We start from the raw sequence: 20,593 nt of genomic DNA, 5'->3' as shown, positions 1-20,593 counted from the left end.
TGTGGGCCTTCTAGAGTGTTTGCTGGTGATGCTTTCAACTCAAGGCTACAGTTTTATGATTTTGGTCTGTGTGCCACCACCTAAACTTTCAGAACTCAGTAAGGGCGCATGAAAAATGGGTCAATAAGTTGATTCTGAAGCCTCCGACACAGCGGTCCCAATAGCCATTGGTTGATGGATTTTTCTGTACCCAAAATGTATCTGTGTCTTTTTCTGAGCCTTCATCTTAGTTTTTCAAAGCATTTTGTTTTTAGTGGCTGTTATAGTATTATAGCAGCGTAATAACATTGCAAAAGTTGCTATTGTCAGCATTGCAGGTCGCATCGCAGTCATGTAATTGTATTGCTATTTAAATGCAAATTCACCCATGTAGTTCTCCTGCTGTGTTAAATGGCCTGAAGTTTGATTGTTTATGTGGTAATTTAACACTGCTGATTGCTTTCCATTGTAATTATATAGTAATGAGGTTTGTGTTTTCTTTCTGTTTGTGTACAGTAACCTGCTGTCTAATCCCTACGTGTGTGACTGTCACTTAGCCTGGCTGGGACTGTGGCTTAAGAAGACCAGGGTGGTTAGTGGCAACCCACGCTGCCAGAAACCTGCCTTCCTGAAGGAGATCCCTATACAGGATGTAGCCGTGCCTGATTTCTCCTGTGACGGTATAACTCTTTTTTGGGCCACTTCCTCATGCACAATATAAGCTGCTTGCTCTGTTGGTGGATCAGTAATGCCTGCAGCAAAGAGTGTAATAAAGCAATAATCCACAACAAGTTGTGCATCACAGGGTTTTTACCACAGAAAAGGGAACATGTATAGCCTGACTCCTTTAACTCTTTCCCCGTCATTGACAAAATTATCCAGCTTTCCGCGTTTTCACTGTTATGTGTTGGGGGGATCTATTACGCATCTTCTGAAAGAGTACAGAATCTCAGAATCAAAACACAGGCGAATCAAAAGCAGGAACAAGCAATAGCATATGTATGCAGATGCATAGGTAAAATAACGCAATCATCAACATTAAACAGCATATAAATCAAAACTGCCTAACAAATAAAATGTCAACCCAGGGCAAGGTGGAAGGGCTGTGAAGCTTTGGGGGTATTGATGGACTATGTTTTGATCCTCGTTTTGAATCCGATCTGGGTGTAGTTTTGGCAAAAGCTTTTTTGCTCAAAATTTTGCTTTATTTATGAAATTTACCCTGCATGAAGCTAGAATAAAAGATTTTTGTTTTATTTTGTTTAAAAGCAGATGCTCTGTTCTTTCTTTTGATATATTACATATATAACATGTGCAGATATTCATGCAACAAATTATTCTGGGGTCCATGAAAATACTCTTCATCTCCTCTTTGTCTACACTTCCCTGTTTAGAGGTTATATACACCCTTTTAAGCAGTTCCTCATGAACCAGAGGCACATTGTCAGGACATTGAATAAGGGTTTGCAAACCTCAGCTACTATTTGCTCAGTAGCCTGCCATCCTCCACACCACATCCATCTCCAGTTCCCATGAAATCACACTGCTTAGATCAGGCCACTGAATCAGCTCCTTCCAGACACCAATCCAGACCGAGGCTTGCTCTACGCTCCATCTCCTCGGATTTCCCACACCTTCATCCCCCTCTCCCTGCTTCCCAGCGTCAGGGTAAATCACACCCGGCCAACTTCCCACAAGGCTGCACCGAGAGGGCACCACGAGGACAAATTAAATGCTGAGCGTGGAGGCCTAAACATTATCTTCTACCGCTCTGGTTTTTATAGGGAAGAACTTATGTCCATAAAGACGAGGGAAAACAAAACCTCTCGAGACTGATATAAAGTTTAATGGAGAAAAAAAAACTGTGGTTTGGCTTCTGTCTGGACGGGGTCCTGTGTTTCAGAAGGCCTCCCTGTCAAAGTTAGGGTGTTTTGGGTAGTAACAGCTCTTTTGCTGCTCCAGGACTTCAGGGTATATCGTGTTAAGAGAGCCTGCTCAGCTGGAGACGGCCAAGCACTTTGAAATAAAGAGGTCCAAAGTGAGAGAAATCGCCCTGGCTCGAGGTCCATTAGTTAGAAGAGGCTGTCTGTCAGAGCTCATGTGTTGTTATTCCGTTAGTTTCTTCTTCCTTGTGCAGAGCGCCGTCACTTTAGCTCCAAAAAACTCACCACCACAACATCTAGCTATTTCAGTGCTCTGCAATTACAGTTAGAGTAACAAAGTCAAGCTAAATTGATTTACGGGAAGATATTTTTGGTTGTTTGAAGTAGTCCAGTCATTGTAAAACAAGCCCCCTTGGCACTTCTGAGTTTGCAGGCACATCCAGGTCCAGCGTTCCCCTATCCAGACTCGGTCTGAGAGTTATTCTTGGAGCATATCTCAGTCTCCATTACCTCCCATTAATGGCTTAATTCACTGTTTCTTTTTAATCTGCAGGGTAATTCAGCATTTTACAGATAGCATCTTACAGAGCTTGGATGAAAGCAGCTCGGGAGGAGGCTACAAGTATTGCTTGCAGGAAATGTGGAGCAAACGAGGCCAAAAGCAATATTTAGCTGGTGGTTTTAAACTCCCGTGCACTGTATCACTTATTATGAGCGAGCGTGCGCTGTAATAATGATACCCGTGTTTGGAGAACACTGGAAAAAAGGTCTATTTTCAGAGAAGGTGCAATGCAATTCGATGCACACAGCACCTGTGCTTTCATCCATTCTCCCTCTTTTTCTCCGTCCTCCATTACTCCCTTTTAAAGAATTGATGAATTTCTATTTTAGACCTGTTAGCAACACATATTACATTTTTCTCTTGCATGATGTAAAAGAGCATAAAATATGCATGTCTTTCTCTCTCAGGTATGGAAGAGAATGTCTGTCTGCCATCCGCCCCTCGCTGTCCGGATTCCTGCACATGCTCGGACACAGTGGTGCGCTGTAGTAACCGAGGGCTGCGTTCCCTGCCTAAGGGCATCCCTAAAGATACAACCGAACTGTGAGTTTCTACTTCTAACTCCCTTTATTTTTATCTTAATCACTTTAGGACAGAACCTGGGCTGGTGGATTTTGTTTTCACAAAGGTCACACAATGTCACATCCAGTTTTCTTTTTATTCTTGATCACTTGGTCACTAAAATGGTAACAATCGGCCCAATCGGTTGAGTTACAAGAGTTAAAATTGGGGTCAACTGTGTAAGGTTGGGAGTGTTTAAAAAGATGAGATGTACAACAGTAATAAAGTGAATAAATTAAGTGTTTATAATGTTCACATGAAAAACTTAAAACAACACAATAAAACTAGAAACTTAGGCTGTTAAAAAAGTGTCAATTTTCATCCTTCCATAAAACAGTCCTTAAGAGTCCTAGGGCCCTATTTTAACGATCTGAAACGCAAGTGTCAAAGCGCGAAGCGCAAGTAACTTTGTGGGCGGGTCTCGGCGCTGTTGCTATTTTCCCGGCGGGATAAATGGCTCTTGCGCCCGGCGCAAATCTAAAATGGGTTGGTCTGAAGTAGCTTCATTATTCATAGGTGTGGTTTGGGCGTAACGTGAATAAACCAATCCGAGCGTCATCCAACATTCCCTGTAAAAGCAGGTGCGCAAGTTCCATTATGGATTGCTATTATTATGGCGTATTTACCAGGCGCACGCCAGGAGCGGTTCACAGCCGAGGAGACTGATGTGCTTGTAAGAGCAGTGAAAGACAGAGAAGTTGTGTTGTATGGGGATGGGAGAAACCCACCCAAAATAGCGTCGGTTAAACAGGCGTGGGAGGAAATAGCCACAATTGTTTCATCAGCTGGCATCCCCAGGACGTCGCACCAGTGCCGCAAGCGCTACAATGACATCAGAAGACGGGGAAAGTCCAAGCTTGCCAGCATCAATCGGGCACGCCGTGTAACAGGAGGTGGATCTGCCTCTACTCAGGACCTGACGCCAGCAGAGGACATCGCTGCGTCCATCCTCACCGATTTTTTTTCCTGGTTCTTGACGGACAAACCAATTTGTTAGATGTCCTTATATACATATATGTCTTGCCAGAAGTTGCCACTATTGGGCAAACAGGTCTCCTTAATTATTAGACTACAATTAGCCTGAATAATTTGTAAGCTAGATTTATGCCTATTTTTTCACATCTTCGTGGCACACCACAATGATTTCCGTCATCTCATGTGTTAATATTTTTTAGTGTAACAATTTATGATTTGCAAAAATAACTGTTGCATCTGTGTAGATTACATGAGCAAAGTGTATGCGCGTTGTGCACGCTATACATTATGGTCAAGCATGCGCCCTTAAAATAGCATAATGAACAACGCGCAACGCGCCACTGACTTTAGACTAGGTTTTTTCTGGTCAGTGGCGCAATTGTTTAATGGAACAGCAAAATAGCACCAGGGATTGTTTGCGCCGGAACACGCCTCCTTTTTTGCACTGAACCGCCCAGGGAGCGCAAGTTCATTCACTAGTTTAGCGACGTGCTTCTGTGGAGGGAAAAGCGCGCTTTGCGCGGGTGCAAAATAGGAATGACACATGCGTTGGTGTACAAAGTCAATTGCGCTGGGTGCAAGATAGGGCCCCTAGTGTGTTGAAAGTCCCCATGTGAATGTGTCCACCTGTGTATATACAATCCACAAAAGTGATAATCCAATAAGGTGTGCCTTCTGGAAAGGTAAGTCCTCAACCTGCTGGTGATCACCAATTGGTTGATGTGTTAGCAAACTCGTTTGCATGCCATGTTGCCTCCTTTATGCAGTCTACTTCCTACTTCCTGTCATATGATAACTTGCGTTAGCCTACAGGCAGGCCCAAAATCATTTAAAGACATACACACATACAGATATAACAGATATAAGAGAGGAATAACACAGACTAAAATGTCTTACATGTAAACCTATTAAAACTCTAATATACATAAAATCATTATAATATATAATTATAGTTTTTCCTTTGCGTTGTTTGCATACAGACGACAATGTTGTCAAAAAAATCCCTGTTCACACGGATCCGTGGAAACGACTAAAAATGCTGTATTATTGATGCCAGGCCAGTAGTTGGCAATGTCACTATGTAAAGAAACACTACCCTATAGACTGAAAGCGTAATACGCATGTACATGACACGTTTTTCTAGTTTACATGGAGAAGATAACGGTATCGTTTTGCAATTTGAATCCTATTTTCAAAAGTTAGCATTTTCAAGCCTCCGAAACACTGTTGTCGTGTAAATGAACGCCAAAACACATGAAAATGTTTCCATTTTTAGTTGTCGTGTAAACGGCCCCTTAGAAGAAAAAATATATAAATAAATAATGCTATCAGTCAAAATCATCTTTTACTTTATTTTTTGTTTTGTCTCTTTTTTTGTCCATTGAATCACACTCAAAATATGAATGTAGGAAGGAGGAGAGAGAGTTTGTATGTATAACTGAACAAAAGCGTACAAAAAGAATTTACTGTTGATTGGAATTTCTTGCAGACTGGGGTGTCTTATATGGAATCCAAAACTTAAAAGTTGAGAGTGAATGACATTGTGAATGTATTACAAGGAAAATCTGTCTTGTAAGAGGTGTGTCAAGGACACAGTGGTGATATTTCATGGCTTTATACACTACATCACAAAACCCCGGGTTTCAAACTGTCATTAGATTTATTGACAGTGGCAGGTATTGACCTTCATTACTCAAGTCTTCATGTAAATCAGCCTGCCATGAGTGATACAGTTTCTGAAACATACCCATTTTTAGAGAATAAAAAAGCCCATGTCATGTCACGTGCTGGCCATGATCCAGCTCAGACTGTACGAGGGTCAGTGATTTGCTGCACAGTGTAAAGGTGCCCGTCTTAATCTAATAGACCAATCAGATGAAGAGAGAATACAGCGCCTTCACAGAACTGCTGACATACAGGCCATTTACACTCGACAAGAGCCGCTCATACTCACACTAAAACAGAGAGAGTGAGAGCAATAGATGGACAGACGGGGAAGCAATAGAACTAGACGACAATGACAAAGAGAAGAAAATATATCAAACAAGCGACAAATAAAGACTGATTTAACAAGTGGTTTTATTACTGAGCATAGTGAAACAGAAAAATCTTGCCTTGTTGCAGTTGATTTTTCAGCAGAAGGACAGTAATTGTTCTTGGATCGTACTGGAAAACTTCAGAAGGATTGTCCTCGTCTCCTGTGTTGTAGTTTTGACAACGGTACTGTTGTTCACTAACAGACCCCATTATCAGCTCACAATGATAGCACACCCTGAAGTCCCTATCAAAGCCCCATCTGTCATCTTGCAATGGTCTGGTCTGCTGACGTTCTGCTTGGCTCAGCTGGGAACAGCCTTTTAGCATGTCAAAAAGTGGCAAAACAAGGATAAAGAGCAAATTTTATAGATAAGCAATGCAAGCAGCTACACTTCGGGCCGATCTTTAGCTCTGATCTGAAACCTAACGTAAACAGCAAGGCAGCTCACTGTAATTTCTCTGTATTTAGAGCCACTTTGTGGTAATTTTTCGCATTTAAAATTGATTTATAAGCATGAAATGAAATCTGGTTTTGCTTTGTAAACTTGTCTGTTAACAGGATTTTTCTTACCGTTTCAGATACTTGGAAGGAAACCTCCTCACATCCGTGCCCAAAGAGCTTCCTAATCTGAAACAACTGACACTGCTGTATGTACTTCTCCTCTTTTTATTGAATGTATTCATTTGGCCCACACATTTATACAAAGTGGCCTACTGTGCATTGCATGTATTCATTTATATGTTTTAAGCATTCCCATTTATATTTCCGAAGCTGCAGGAATTTAAGGAAATATAAGGCACCTCATATTACAAATACAACAAATATATATTACATATCTTACCAACAAATGTATGGCTTTTGCAAGTGAAAGCCATGAATTGGCATATAGTTTGCAGTGAAATAACTTTCCCAGAAGTCTCTGCGTGATACACCACATACCAGTATTATTATATTTTATTTAAATTAATAGGTTTCTGCTCATTTTTTCTGTTGGTAATGTACATTAGGGTGTTTTGTTTAACATTTTAGTGTGGGTTAGGGTTAGGCTAGGGTTGATTGCACTATTTCAGAGTCATGTTTGCTTCCCTGATGGCGTTTTGTCTTTGTGTGTGACTCCGTGCACCATCCATATATGAGCATTGGCCATGTTTTATGTAAAATGTAAATTCACAATATGCCATCCCATAATACATGAAACATTGTTACTATATTTTTTTCAAAATGAATATCTGGCAGCCACAACTGCCAGTTCGTTAGCGAAAATGAGAGAAAATACAGTTTAGTTTTTATGCGTGTTTTAGGCCATTTTTATAACCTTTATTTAACCAGGTTAGAGATTAAATGTCTTTTCTAAGAGTAAACTGGCCAGGATTGTGGAGGTATGTTGTAGACTTTGTTCTGAGGGCGTGTAATTGAATCCGCTGTGTGTTTGTGTGTGTTTCCTCTGCAGAGACCTCAGTAATAACAGCATCAGTCTTCTTGCCCCTCTCACCTTCAGCAACATGACGCAGCTCGCCACCCTGTAAGTTAACACCCTTAATCCTACAATCAAACACAGTTTCTATGTCGACATATGTGTTTGTCAGTGCCGTCATGTGAAGTCAGTACTACTGACTAAAACATTTTGGAAGAAATGTTGGCATTAAATTACTGTTTTGCATCTCCATCTAACTCATATTCTCTCACTTTCTCTGCAGTATCCTGAGTTATAATCAAATTCGCTGTGTCCCGGTTCATGCCTTTGATGGCTTGCGTTCTCTCCGCCTGCTGTAAGACTCTCTTTTGTTTTTTGCCTGATGAACCAGCGATCTGCTGCACAGCCACATCAATCTCTCTCTCTCTCTCTCTCTCTCTCTCTCTCTCTCTCTCTCTCTCACACACACACACACACACACACACATAAACTCCCAATGCACCACAACACCTCTCTGAGATCCCAATAACCTGCCTTATGAACTTAACTTCAGGAGATTAGTGCCTGAACAAAGCAGATTTAGAAAAACACGTTCACAGCATCAGCAAGTTCTGAAGGAACAAAGCAATACATTTTAACAGCACTTTTAAGTCCCGTGTTTTTTTTTTATTTTTTATTAAAACTAACAGATTTTTAACTTTTTTTCATATGAAAGTATTTTTAAAATGTTTTGGAAACTGTTTATTTCTTTTTTGCTATGTTAAACTTATCCCAGATATAGACTATTACTTACATTTAGAATATGAATTATTGCTATGCTAATTTCAAAGTATAAAAAAGTAAAATAAACATAATTAATGTCAATGTGAAAATAACACATACTTTCAAAAGTTTTGGAAACCGTGGTACTTTTTTTTATAACATTCTTTGATGAATAGAAGGTTCAAAAGAACAACATTTATTTGAAATCGACATCTTTTGTAACATTATCAACGTCTTTGCAAAGTCAAAATTCAAGGTAAATATCACTTGTGAACAAAATATTTGGTCACACTTTCGATTAGGGTCTAATTCTCACTATTACTAACTATTAACTATGACTTTTGCCTCAAAATCATAATTGTTGCTTAGTAATAGTTAGTAAGGTAGTATTGGTTAGGATTAAGGGATTTAAAATATGGTCATGCAGAATAAGGCATTAATATGTGCTTTATAAGTACTAATACACAGCCAATATTCTAGTAATATGCATGCTAATAAGCAACTAGTTAAGTGAGAATTGGACCCTAAACTAAAGCGTTACCAAATATTTATTTTGAGTTGTAATTTTGTTAAGTTTGTCTTGTGTAAAAAGTGGTACTGTGCATGTGTATTGATGATACATCAAATGTTAGATATGAAAATAGTAAGACATTAGTCAGACAGAGCGTTTGTATTTTTAAAATATAATTTAATGGTGATTTGATATGTGGTGGAAATTACATCTGTTGATAGCAGGTGTAAACATTTATATGAAAATTAAAATTCTCCTGAGATACCTGTATATTCACTCTTGCAATATATTAGTAGACAAATAAACAAACCATAGTAATAAACACACTATAGTGTAGCCATAGTTGAAGAAACAACCTTCAATGTCTCTTGGCATTCAACTGCATGGTGTTCTTTGTGACTTTGGGCAGGATAGGCTATCAACACCCCTTGTGCATAGATATGTTAAACAGACCAAAGGACGCCCACCTTATTCCGGCCGGCCTCTTCATGTTTAGTCTGCCAGGCAGTCATCATTGTCACTTTTTAATTTCCCAGAATGCCCCCGGGCCATCGCTGACTTAGCCTCATGGGTCTGTAGCTGTCCAATTGTGCTCTCAGGTTGCAGTGTGAGTGTATATGTGTGGGCTGAGCACCCTGTAATAGAACAGGAGAAATTATTAAACAGAACTGACACAGCATACAATGAAATCTCAATGCAAATCTGCCGTTCCCACTGGTGTCTCACAAAAACGCCAGAGGTTTTCTATAATCTGCGCTAAATGCCTAGAATGACTGACCCTTTCTTTCTTTCTCTATCTCCCCCTCTGTCTTTCTTTCATCATTTATAGTGTGGAAAACAATGAAACCAACTCCCAGAGCTCACTGCTTTTTTTTTTCATTTTCTTTTCATTCTTCTCTTTCAGAACCCTCCACGGAAATGACCTTTCAACTATTCCGGAGGGAGCCTTCAGCCACTTGACATCTCTGTCTCATCTGTAAGTGTGTGTGTGTGTGTGTGTGTGTGTGTGTGTGTGTGTGTGTGTGCCAGTGTGAGAACGTTCTCTCTCTGCCTCTATTAATGATGGACTCCCAGTCTCAACCTTAGAGACCAACTCAGGTCTTTAGACTCAATGTAAGTTTTACCTCATTACCGGGTGCAACCTAGAGAGAGTGCAGCCTTGTGCTCCGCGCTCGGAGACCGAGTCCCACAGGAAATCTTTGTAAATTTTATTACAGCTAAAAGGCATCTATTATGAAGGCTTATGGCCGTGTTGTTTTTTTCCTCTCCGGCTGTAGTTCCTGTTGCTGGTTTGGAGTGGGGCTACTGTAGCTCCTTGTTTCCTCATTGAAAAGAACTGTCAGGAAAAAAAGTCTCCATTGAGGAATAAAGGCCCTGTTGAATTGAAGGAAGTGCAATTGGGATGTCTATAGTAAATGAAGATGTCGGCTTTGTAATGTACTGGAGTGTAGTATGATGCATTCAAGGCATAAAAAAATGTATTTACGCGTTGAACGCACATGAATGCCACCACAAAATCATAATTACGAATAAATATTATGGCAGTAAATGGCAGCCCAAAATTTGAAGCCTAAAAAAGTGCATCCATCCATTATAAAAGTAATCCACACGGCTCCGGGCGAATCGATGGGTTTGTGTAAGAAAAATATCCATATTTAAAACTTTATAAAGTAAAATATCACCCACCTTCTGTACACTTTTTTTAACGCTACACTTTCTTTGTCAACTTACAAAGAAAGAGTAACACCTCTCGCAGTTCAAAATGATTGTGCTACGTCCGACATCATCCGTCGCACCAGTTACGCGTTTTTCATAAATTGAATATGGAAGGCGGTCTGGCAGAAGTTGGATATTTTACTTTATAACATGTTAAATATGGATATTTTTCTTACACAAACCCATCGACTCGCTTCAGAAGGCCTTTATTGACCCCCCAGAACCATGTGGATTACTTTTATAATGGATGGATGCACTTTTTTGGGCTTCAAATTTTGGGCTGCTATTCACTGCTATTATAAAGCTTTTTTTATATATAAAATTCAGATTTTATTTGTCTGAAAGAAGAATGTCATATACACGTAGGATGGCTTGAGGGTGCGTAAATTATGGGGTAATTTTCATTTTTGGGTGAACTGTGTTTTTTATGTTGTTAATTAATAGAAGGTACACTGCCATCTTGCTCTGACTTGAACGTTATAATTAGAACTTTCCATCTTGTGAACAATACGAACTTCTCAGGAGGACTTGAATGCACCACTATTTAAAAAGAAAAAACTAAAGTGTTACCACTAGACCAGGACTGTCCAACCCTGCTCCATGAGAGCTACTATCCTTCAGAGTTCAGCTCCAACCCCAGTCAAACACACCTGGACCAGATAATCCAGGTGTTCAGGGTTACTTGAAAGTTACAGGCAGGTGTGTTGGAGCAGGGATGGAACTGAAGTCTACAGGAAGGTAACTCTCCAGGAGCAGGGTTGGAGTCCATTGCACTAGACCAACAAATCATACTGCTATTCCTTTCAAACAAAGTGTAACAGTCATTTCCTCTCATGCAGGGCTCTAGGTGCGAACCCTCTATACTGTGACTGTGAGCTGCGCTGGTTGTCTCAATGGGTGAAGGCTGGGTTTAAAGAGCCTGGTATCGCCCGCTGCACTGGGCCACCCGACATGGCGGACCGACTGCTGCTTACCACCCCCCTCAATCGCTTCCAGTGCAAGGGTGAGTCTCATTTCTCTCTCGTCTTTCTTCTCTTCTGCTGGTTATTCTGCCCCAGACACATTGAGCCGTGGTGCTCGTATGGGAAAAGGAGATTTGAATTCGGTCTGCGTCATTTCCTGATCCAATTCCCCTCTCTCCCTAAATAATATTCTGTCCCCCTCTCAGTTTTTTTCTATGAATAAAAAATCTCCAAAAAGTAAAGTTCCAAAAAGAAATTGTGAGACGATGTTGAGCTTCTTAAAGTCAGCAAGAAGCGGCATTTGCAATGGCACTGTCTCTGTAATAAATCATATTTCAGAATGATATTTGAGGAGGAACAAAAATGTAAGATGGGACTTGGTGTTATCCAATCAGAATTGATTAAATTCTGAAGAGGAAGTACATATGAGAATGGAGTCAGTGGAAGGAAAAAAGGTTGAAAAGCAAGATGGGATGTTATCCAAAAAGGATAGTCATTTCAGAGAAGTTTTATTTTTGATCATGAACTAAAACTATTATAAACTAGTTTTTCTTAATTGAAGTAAAGCTAAAACAAGATCAAATATAAAAATTAGATGGAAAACTTAAACGTGAAAATTAGATATGTTTCTCTGGCAGCTAATTAAATAAAATTTGTTTAAGTACTAAAGTAACTAAAACTGAAATAATTTAAGTTAAATATAAACATTTATTGTAAAAAACTAAGAAAAATGACAAATGCACATTTTTACAAAATTATTAACATTTAAACTAGAATTAAAATGAAACTGTAAATGTGAAAATACAAGCTAATTTGAAATATTAATACTATAATAGTATATAAATAATACTAAAATAGAGTCAGAGCAGAGTTAAAATTTTGATCAAAGAAATAACATGCACAGATAATTGTTTCACAAGTAAAGGGTCAGCTTATTTTTCATGCTGACCTTAATGTCACCTCCATTCCCTTTTATTTCTCATTCTCTTGCTTTCTTCTGTTCCGCACATTTATTATTCAAATTTTGTGTTGTGTGCCTTTCAGGCCCAGCAGATTTGAATCTGATGTCCAAGTGCGCCCCCTGTCTGGCGTCTCCCTGTCAGAACAACGGCACATGTGTGAGTGATGTCACAGGCTCCTACCACTGCACCTGCCCTTTTGGCTACAAGGTGAGTGAACAGCCAACGGCCCACATACATCCTCGGCTAGCATCTTTCCTGTCCTCCTGTGCACGTGCACAGACTATGCAGAATATTCCTTTGAGTTATGTGCATCATTACATGCAAGAGAGCATCATCATCCATCTTCCCAAGCTCAACCTACTGTATCTGAATTTCTTGATTAGTTCCTATTGTACTCAGGCAGCCGTTTGTGAGGCGATGTTTGTGTAGCAGACTAATGCTCAGCAGGCACCGTGTGACCTTGGGGGTGAAGTCTTAGGCTGTTGGCAAATGCATTGCAAGAGATGTGAAGAATGTGGGCTGCTTTTCGAAGGCAATTTATTTAGAGACAAGAAGCTATGAGAAATGACAAAAATGCAAATTTTATGGCATCAAGCAGTTCACTTCCATGAGTTAAAACAGATTGATTTTATAAACGTACCATAGTACACATGAGCTGAATTTTAGACCAACTTTTCAAGCAGATTGGGCTGCATATTTGCAAAAACCACTTGAACAGCTTCGCAAAACGAAGGTCTGACATCAAACAGACTCTGTTTCACACAAAAAGTACTTTGAGAATGTGTGTGTGTCCTGACTGCAGTGTGAAATCATTGCCCTTTTTTTTGGTTATGGGATTCCTGTCAGTGTTGTTCTGTTGAAGAACAGATAAGAGATTAACCCTTCGCCCTCTACAAGACAGAACCAATGGTCTTGTCTTTTAATTAAAATCACAGCACCCAAGGTCAGTTGCAGGCGTGCGTCTGTCCTCGGAGTAGGTGAAGATTAATTAGAATGTTTAAGAGTACTGAATTAAATCAAACATGGGAGAAAGAAAGAGAAAAAACAGAGGAACTGAAAGAGAGAGAAAACAGAGACACATGGGTCTTTTGAGGAGAGCAGAGGAAACAGGCATATCAGTGGCAAAAGCCTTTGTTTGAAATTGAAATGGAGAATGTTAGTCACAGAGTTACAGCCCCGGTGTGTAAAGGGATCAGGGCTTGACATTCATCTTCCATAAACCATGATATTAAACTAAACCTGGCTCTGGGCTTGGATATAGAACTAGTAAACAAATAAGATTTATATATATTTCTGAAGAGGCTGTGAGTGGTGCTTATCAGTACAATGCTACTAGTAGGTGATTGCTAGGCTATATGCATTTGCTAATGTTCTAAATGTTTATATTATTTTGCTATGTGGTTGCTATGGTGTTCTGGGTGGTAGTTTACTATTCAGGGTAAAGGGATTAGAACAGTTTCCTAATTATAAGTATGAGCAACAGTAATAACCATTGCAAGCACCGCTAATCATTGCTCTTAATGTCCACTCCTTAACCCTGTTTAAATGGTAAATTGCGGTTAACGTTGAAGTTGACATTTAACTCATTATGATCTATTGTAGATGATACTTTTATTCATTCATATTTGAATGTAGCTATCTGATTCTGATCTTTGCCCCAGGATCTAAGGGTCAGACCTGAGCTCTTTCTCCTTCCCTTTTCTTCAGGGTCGTAACTGTGAGATTCCCATCAACGCCTGCATCAGCCTGCCGTGTACTAATGGAGGCACGTGCCATCTCACACCAGGACTGGACGGGCACTACAGGTACTTCAAGACCTGTACAAATTATATTTTGACATGTTGAGTTGTGGTGCTTATACTGGCAACATAGGTCTGAATGTAGCCTGTTTCCACTATCGCTATGAATACAAGTGTCAAAAGGATATAAATAATTTAAAAACTGAAATAATTTAATTTTAAAGTGCTGTGTTAAAATGCACATCTGGACAAAATATGTGCATTACAAATTCAAAGCTTGTAATACCCCTGGACATTTGATAGAAGCAAGAGACAGGCAGATTGTTGTAATGGCACTATATATGTCCCCTGTGTCCTATAAATCACCCTGCAACTTTGGTAATGTATTAGGCAATTTTTGTAGGGCAGCCGCTTCACATCTAGCAGAAAACAAAATTGCACAATGACTTTACAAAAAATAGCCAGCAAATGAGCCCAGAGATTTGTGTGTTTTATGTGTCTGTGGGTGGAATATTTCAGATTCTGGCGTAGCCCCTGAGAGTTGGCAGCCAGAGGGCAGGGACTGGGTGGAAGGGTACAAAGGGGCGTGGGTTCTGCTAAACGCTGAGATAAGTTTTACTGCTATTGCTCAACAAGTCACCATGGAGATGGAGGTTTATCAAACACTGAGCCTCAGACACTGATGGATCAGACCTACAAGACTTGTGGAAAGCAACAGAAAGACAAAACAGCAGAGAAAAAATATAGATGTTAAGGGTTGCTTGGGATTTCAGCAGGTGATGTAGTCGAGGCCAGCTCATTTGAGTCCGAGTCAAGACCGAGACCTCATGCTCTCGACAAGACAAGACTGTGAAAATATGGGCTTGGACTCAGACTTGAAGATGAAGACCATGAAAATATGAGCTTGAACTTGAAGGCAAAAACCATGAAAATATGGGCTTGGACTTGAAGACGAAGACCATGAAAATATGAGCTTGGACTCAGACTTGAAGATGAATACCATGAAAATATGGGCTTGGACTTGAAGACGAAGACCATGAAAATATGAGCTTGGACTCAGCCTTGAAGATGAATACCATGAAAATATGGGCTTGGACTTGAAGACAAAGACCATGAAAATATGGGCTTGAACTCAGTCTTGAAGATGAAGACCATGGAAATATGGGCTTGGACTCAGACTTGAAGACCAAGACCATGGAAATATGGGCTTGGACTCAGACTTGAAGATGAAGACCATGAAAATATGAGCTTGAACTTGAAGGCAAAAACCATGAAAATATGGGCTTGGACTTGAAGACGAAGACCATGAAAATATGAGCTTGGACTCAGACTTGAAGATGAATACCATGAAAATATGGGCTTGGACTTGAAGACGAAGACCATGAAAATATGAGCTTGGACTCAGACTTGAAGATGAATACCATGAAAATATAGGCTTGGACTTGAAGACGAAGACCATGAAAATATGAGCTTGGACTCAGCCTTGAAGATGAATACCATGAAAATATGGGCTTGGACTTGAAGACAAAGACCATGAAAATATGGGCTTGAACTCAGTCTTGAAGATGAAGACCATGGAAATATGGGCTTGGACTCAGACTTGAAGACCAAGACCATGGAAATATGGGCTTGGACTCAGACTTGAAGACCAAGACCATGGAAATATGGGCTTGGACTCAGACTTGAAGACCAAGACCATGAAAATTTGGGCTTGGACGAAAATATGGGCTTGGACTCAGACTTGAAGACCAAGACCATGAAAATATGAGCTTGGACTTGAAGACGAAGACCATGAAAATATGAGCTTGGACTCAGACTTGAAGATGAATACCATGAAAATATGGGCTTGGACTTGAAGACAAAGACCATGAAAATATGGGCTTGAACTCAGTCTTGAAGATGAAGACCATGGAAATATGGGCTTGGACTCAGACTTGAAGACCAAGACCATGGAAATATGGGCTTGGACTCAGACTTGAAGACCAAGACCATGAAAATTTGGGCTTGGACGAAAATATGGGCTTGGACTCAGACTTGAAGACCAAAATATGAGCTTGGACTTGAAGACGATGAAAATATGAGCTTGGACTCAGACTTGAAGATGAAGACCCTGAAAATATGAGCTTGGAATCAGACTTGAAGATGAAGACCATGAAAATATGGGCTGCATGTGGACCCTGTCTTTCCTCTTCTGGTCTTGGTCTTTCCTCAGATTTGAATGAGCTGGTTTAGACTACAACATTGGACATAAGATCTCTATCTTGAAAGAATAACAGTTCTTCAATCATCTATTCACCATCATATTGCCTGTTTTTGATGGAACGCAAAACGAGACGTTTCGCAGAATGTTCAGGCTGCTCTTTTCATCAAAGAAAGGGGATCTATATAACTCATATGCTATATTCCTTCTGAATATGTCGTCTAAACCCGTACAATAGCTTTGTTTACATTTCCTCCATAGCTATCATGGTGCCTTTAAGCTATGTCTCATTTGTCGGCCGAATATGTCATTGAGGCTGTAAACTGACCACTACATTCCAAAGTCATTAAGAAATGACAAGTTATGCTTCACTAGGAATAATGGTCACTTTTATAATGGTTACTGTTCTGAAATAAGACATAACTTTATGACGTATGCAGCTGACAAATGCGATCTCCGGAGTATGCAGCCTTCTAAATGAGACACAGCTTTAAAGATCAACCAATGACACTGTTATGGCTACAGGACTGAAGAAAATCAGTCTGGCAGTATCAGGGTGTCATCCAACAGAGCTAAATCACGGAAACCCATGTGTTTTCTTTTGTCCTAACATGTGAAGTATTGATCATTGTCTTGTGCCTTACCATTCCTGCAGCTGTGTGTGTCCACCTGGGTATGAGGGCCAGCAGTGTGAGCTGAATCCTGATGACTGTGAAGACAATGACTGTGAGAATAACTCAACCTGTGTGGACGGCATCAACAACTACACCTGTCTCTGCCCTCCTAATTACAAAGGTACCAGTTCAACCTCATTAAAATGTATTCAGAGTGTCTCAGACTCTATGATACAATTTTCTTAGTTGTATTTAGGGATGCACCGAATCCAGGATTCGGTTTTGGATTCGGACGAATATTGGACTTTTTTACGGGGTTCGGTTTCTGCTGAACCTTAGAATTTTTTTTCACCGAGGCGAACCCTAGACTTGCAATACGCGCACTACGCTGGTCGACGTAATGACGCCGCCGTTGATTACGGGAAGGTGTTTAATGTTGCCTATTCTTTTTTTTTTTACAGTTAAAATAAAATCTAATGAAAAATACACTGCTGTGGACGTTGTTTACTTCATTAATGTGTTTAATGTGATAATGAACTGAGGATGGGAGTAGGATTCGGTATTCGGTTTCGGATTCGGCAGAATCTTAACCAGTGGATTCGGTATTCGGCCGGACCTAAAAAATCTGGATTCGGTGCACCCCTAGTTGTATTAGCCTATTTTTCAGTCACAGTCGTACCGCAATGAGGCCATTTCACTGGCCAGACTGTGCCAAGCGCATTTATATCCTCCAGCCACAACTGAAGTGGCTAAGAAAACATTAGGAAACCAAAATAATATACATGTTAAGGCTGGTAGAGGGCAGTTTTACTAAACAAACCAGCTTTTGACAGAAGTTCTGACTCAGCGGATTTAGAGTTCAGCTGTTGTTAAAACTGTCTGTTCGTTTCCATTTCTGATCTGCCAAGTGCTGAGCAGTGGCACCACTGAGCTTGTCCTCTCTTCTTTTCTGCCCTCCGCTCTTTTCCTTCCTCAGAATAGGAAGTGCAACTGCTCCAAACAGACCCTGTCATTATAACGGCATTCCTCTTTGCCACCTCCCTTGGAGTGGGTACAGTTGGTGTAGAGAGTGTGTGTACTTGCTGCGGTACAAGCCTGGCCACATCCATAAGCTTGTAGGGCACACACAGCTGTCTGCTTAAAGGGCACAGCCTTAAACGGAGTTTTTAAAATGCTGTTTCTCAGAGGTTGATCTTCATGGAGTTCTCAGTTAAATTTCATGTTTGGCTCAGAGGTTTCCCCTAAAAGTCCTAGGAGAAGTTAAGTTGGATATAGTAACTCTAGAGGAGACGTGTGGGATTATTGAGGTCTTTTAAAGCAAGTGTCCATTTGCTCTCAGAAACAACTGTGATATTTGAATAAAAATCTCATTTGAGATTTTGTTTTGCATGCAGGAAGCTGTCAGTTAGATCTCCCTCAAATTAACTGGTGATGCAACATCTTGTTCTCTTTGCCTCACTGTCATGTGGACCAGACTGGCTAGAGCTCTCAGCTATCAGCTGCTCATCAGAGAATATTTTTTATTATTAGTTTCATATAAAAAGGATGCAATTATGTGGGTGAAATGGAAGTGGAGAGTTGGAGATTTAATATACTTATTATGTTTCCCTCCTTTTTTAACATTGTGCCCATTTTACAGTTATACTGGGACTTACACTACCTTTCAAAAGTTTTGGGTCAGTAATTTTTACTTTTTGTTACTTTTATTCAACAAGGATGCATTGAATTGATCAAAAGTGACAGTGAAGACATATTTCAAATAAATGCTGTTCTTTTGAACTTTCTATTCATAAAAAGTATCAGTTTCCACATAAATAGCACAACATTGATAATAATATGAAATGTTTCTTGAGCAGAAAATAACCATATAATGAGATCATGACTTGAGGCACTGAAGACTAATGAATATGAAAATTCAGCTTTGATGTCATGAGAATAAATTTAATTTAATTTAATACTAATTAATTTTAATATTTCACTATATTTTACTGTATTTCTTAATCAAATAAATGCACTTAAATCATAAAGACCCCACAACAGTTTGCAGAAAGACAGAAAAAATGTTCCAAAATGTCATTATGCCCCAAATTAGGGCAAAGCAACATCGTTCCAACCTTCGTTTAATGTCAAATCTTCACACTTTGCCAAAGGTCGTCTCTTAAACATTCATTCCTTCTCCGTTGTTATTGTATTTCTGTCTCTGTATCCGTTTTAACAGCTGTTGTAAATTCTACTGGAGATTGTCCTGCATTACCGTCAGTCAGTAATAGTCTTACCACCAACATTCAGATTTGATTTAAAACTCTACAGCCTGAGCTCTTTGCCAGATTCCAGCCTGTGAGGTGCATGCAGGAAGCATAGGCAATCGTGTGTGAACTGTAGACACCGACTGCACTGATTCCCTGAAGAACACACACAGTTGCTGCAGAAAGGTTCTAGAGGAAATTGGCCTGGCAGCAGACCACCTAAACCCTGTCTCGAGGGCCAGAGCACAGAGAGGGTACATCTGTTCCTGAGCGGCTGCTGTGCCATGCAGCTAGCAACACCAACGCAAGTGTGCTGGACAGGAAATGCTAGGAATCTGGGTGAATGAGTGCAGGAATATGGAGTTTGGATCAGACCTCGTACGGCCTGTTGCAAAGCCGGACGTCCTGCAGCAGGTGGACGGGAACAGGGAATGTATTGAAGGTTCTGGTTGGCAGTGATTTAGTGCCTTCGATTGCACCCTGCTGAGCTGAGTGCTCTAGAAAGACTTTGCCATCACACAAAGATGTGTTTTCAGTTGAGCCTGGTGGAGAAAAGCCTCACAGTCTAAATGCTGGCAGATGGTGTGAGGGGCGAAAACACCTCGAGGAGGGTCATGTCACACATGCTGAATGTTCAGTCAAAGAGCTCCTTGAGCCACACAACTGTGAGCTTCGCCCAGTAAAGGCCTTGAGTGTTTCAGCATGTGATAAAATCCGGGCAACTGTTAGAGTGATTTGTTTCTTTTCTTTGTGTGTCTCTTAGGTGATCTGTGTGAGGAGGTGGTTGACCCCTGTCTGCCTGGGTTTGACCTCTGCCAACATGATTCCAAGTGTGTTCTCCTCAATAAAGGCTACAGGTGAGTGTGTGAGCTCCTCTGGGAAATGGAGCATGGGAGAACACAGAATGTAGGGCAGGACTTCACAGGAAAGACAACATGACCTGCCTGTAATGGTCAGCCAGTTGTAGCCACAAGTAGTGCCAGAGCTCCCTCTTTTGCGAGTGATCTCTAGCCTCTAAACTGTTGTTATTGTTTTCTTTTTCAGGTGTGAATGTTTGCCAGGCTATGTTGGCCAGCAGTGTGAGCAGGATTACAATGACTGTCTGGAGAACAAATGCCAGCATGGGGCAGAGTGTGTTGACGCCATCAATGGATACACATGTGTGTGCAGGGAGGGGTTCAGGTGAGACGTGCATTGTTCACACTCAGGTGCGTTTACTTTACCCGTGTAAAGGACACACCATAGACATCTGTTGTTTGCTAAGCTAATTATAACTACTAATAAGTTTTGAGAATTAAACAAAAAAAATCTCCAAAGCAAAAAATTTACAGATTTTTCACTGATGAGAACCATTTTGGTGATCTCATTGACTTTTGCTGTTTTAATAATAATAATAAGTATTATTATTTTAAATAATACATTAATATATTAAATAGTATTATACATTTAATTTTTCAAGTTTCAAATTG

General features: G+C 40.2%; 1 protein-coding gene across 1 annotated transcript in view; it reads left to right on the top strand.

Moving 5' to 3' along the window:
• slit3 (slit homolog 3) overlaps nt 1–20,593 on the top strand; it is a 59,551-nt gene that overhangs the window by 22,635 nt on the left and 16,323 nt on the right. Inside the window, exons 12-23 of the mRNA XM_079839753.1 lie at nt 496–659; nt 2,832–2,967; nt 6,577–6,645; nt 7,449–7,520; nt 7,696–7,767; nt 9,590–9,661; nt 11,241–11,404; nt 12,408–12,532; nt 14,033–14,130; nt 16,920–17,059; nt 19,888–19,981; nt 20,169–20,306. Of these exons, the coding sequence (XP_079695879.1) occupies nt 496–659; nt 2,832–2,967; nt 6,577–6,645; nt 7,449–7,520; nt 7,696–7,767; nt 9,590–9,661; nt 11,241–11,404; nt 12,408–12,532; nt 14,033–14,130; nt 16,920–17,059; nt 19,888–19,981; nt 20,169–20,306 (1,344 nt within the window). The remainder of the gene's footprint in view (nt 1–495; nt 660–2,831; nt 2,968–6,576; nt 6,646–7,448; nt 7,521–7,695; nt 7,768–9,589; nt 9,662–11,240; nt 11,405–12,407; nt 12,533–14,032; nt 14,131–16,919; nt 17,060–19,887; nt 19,982–20,168; nt 20,307–20,593) is intronic.

Source organism: Gobio gobio (genome assembly GCF_949357685.1).
Source record: "Gobio gobio genome assembly, chromosome: 16".
NCBI lineage: Eukaryota > Metazoa > Chordata > Actinopteri > Cypriniformes > Gobionidae > Gobio > Gobio gobio.
This window is presented reverse-complemented; position numbering and strand designations above follow the sequence as displayed.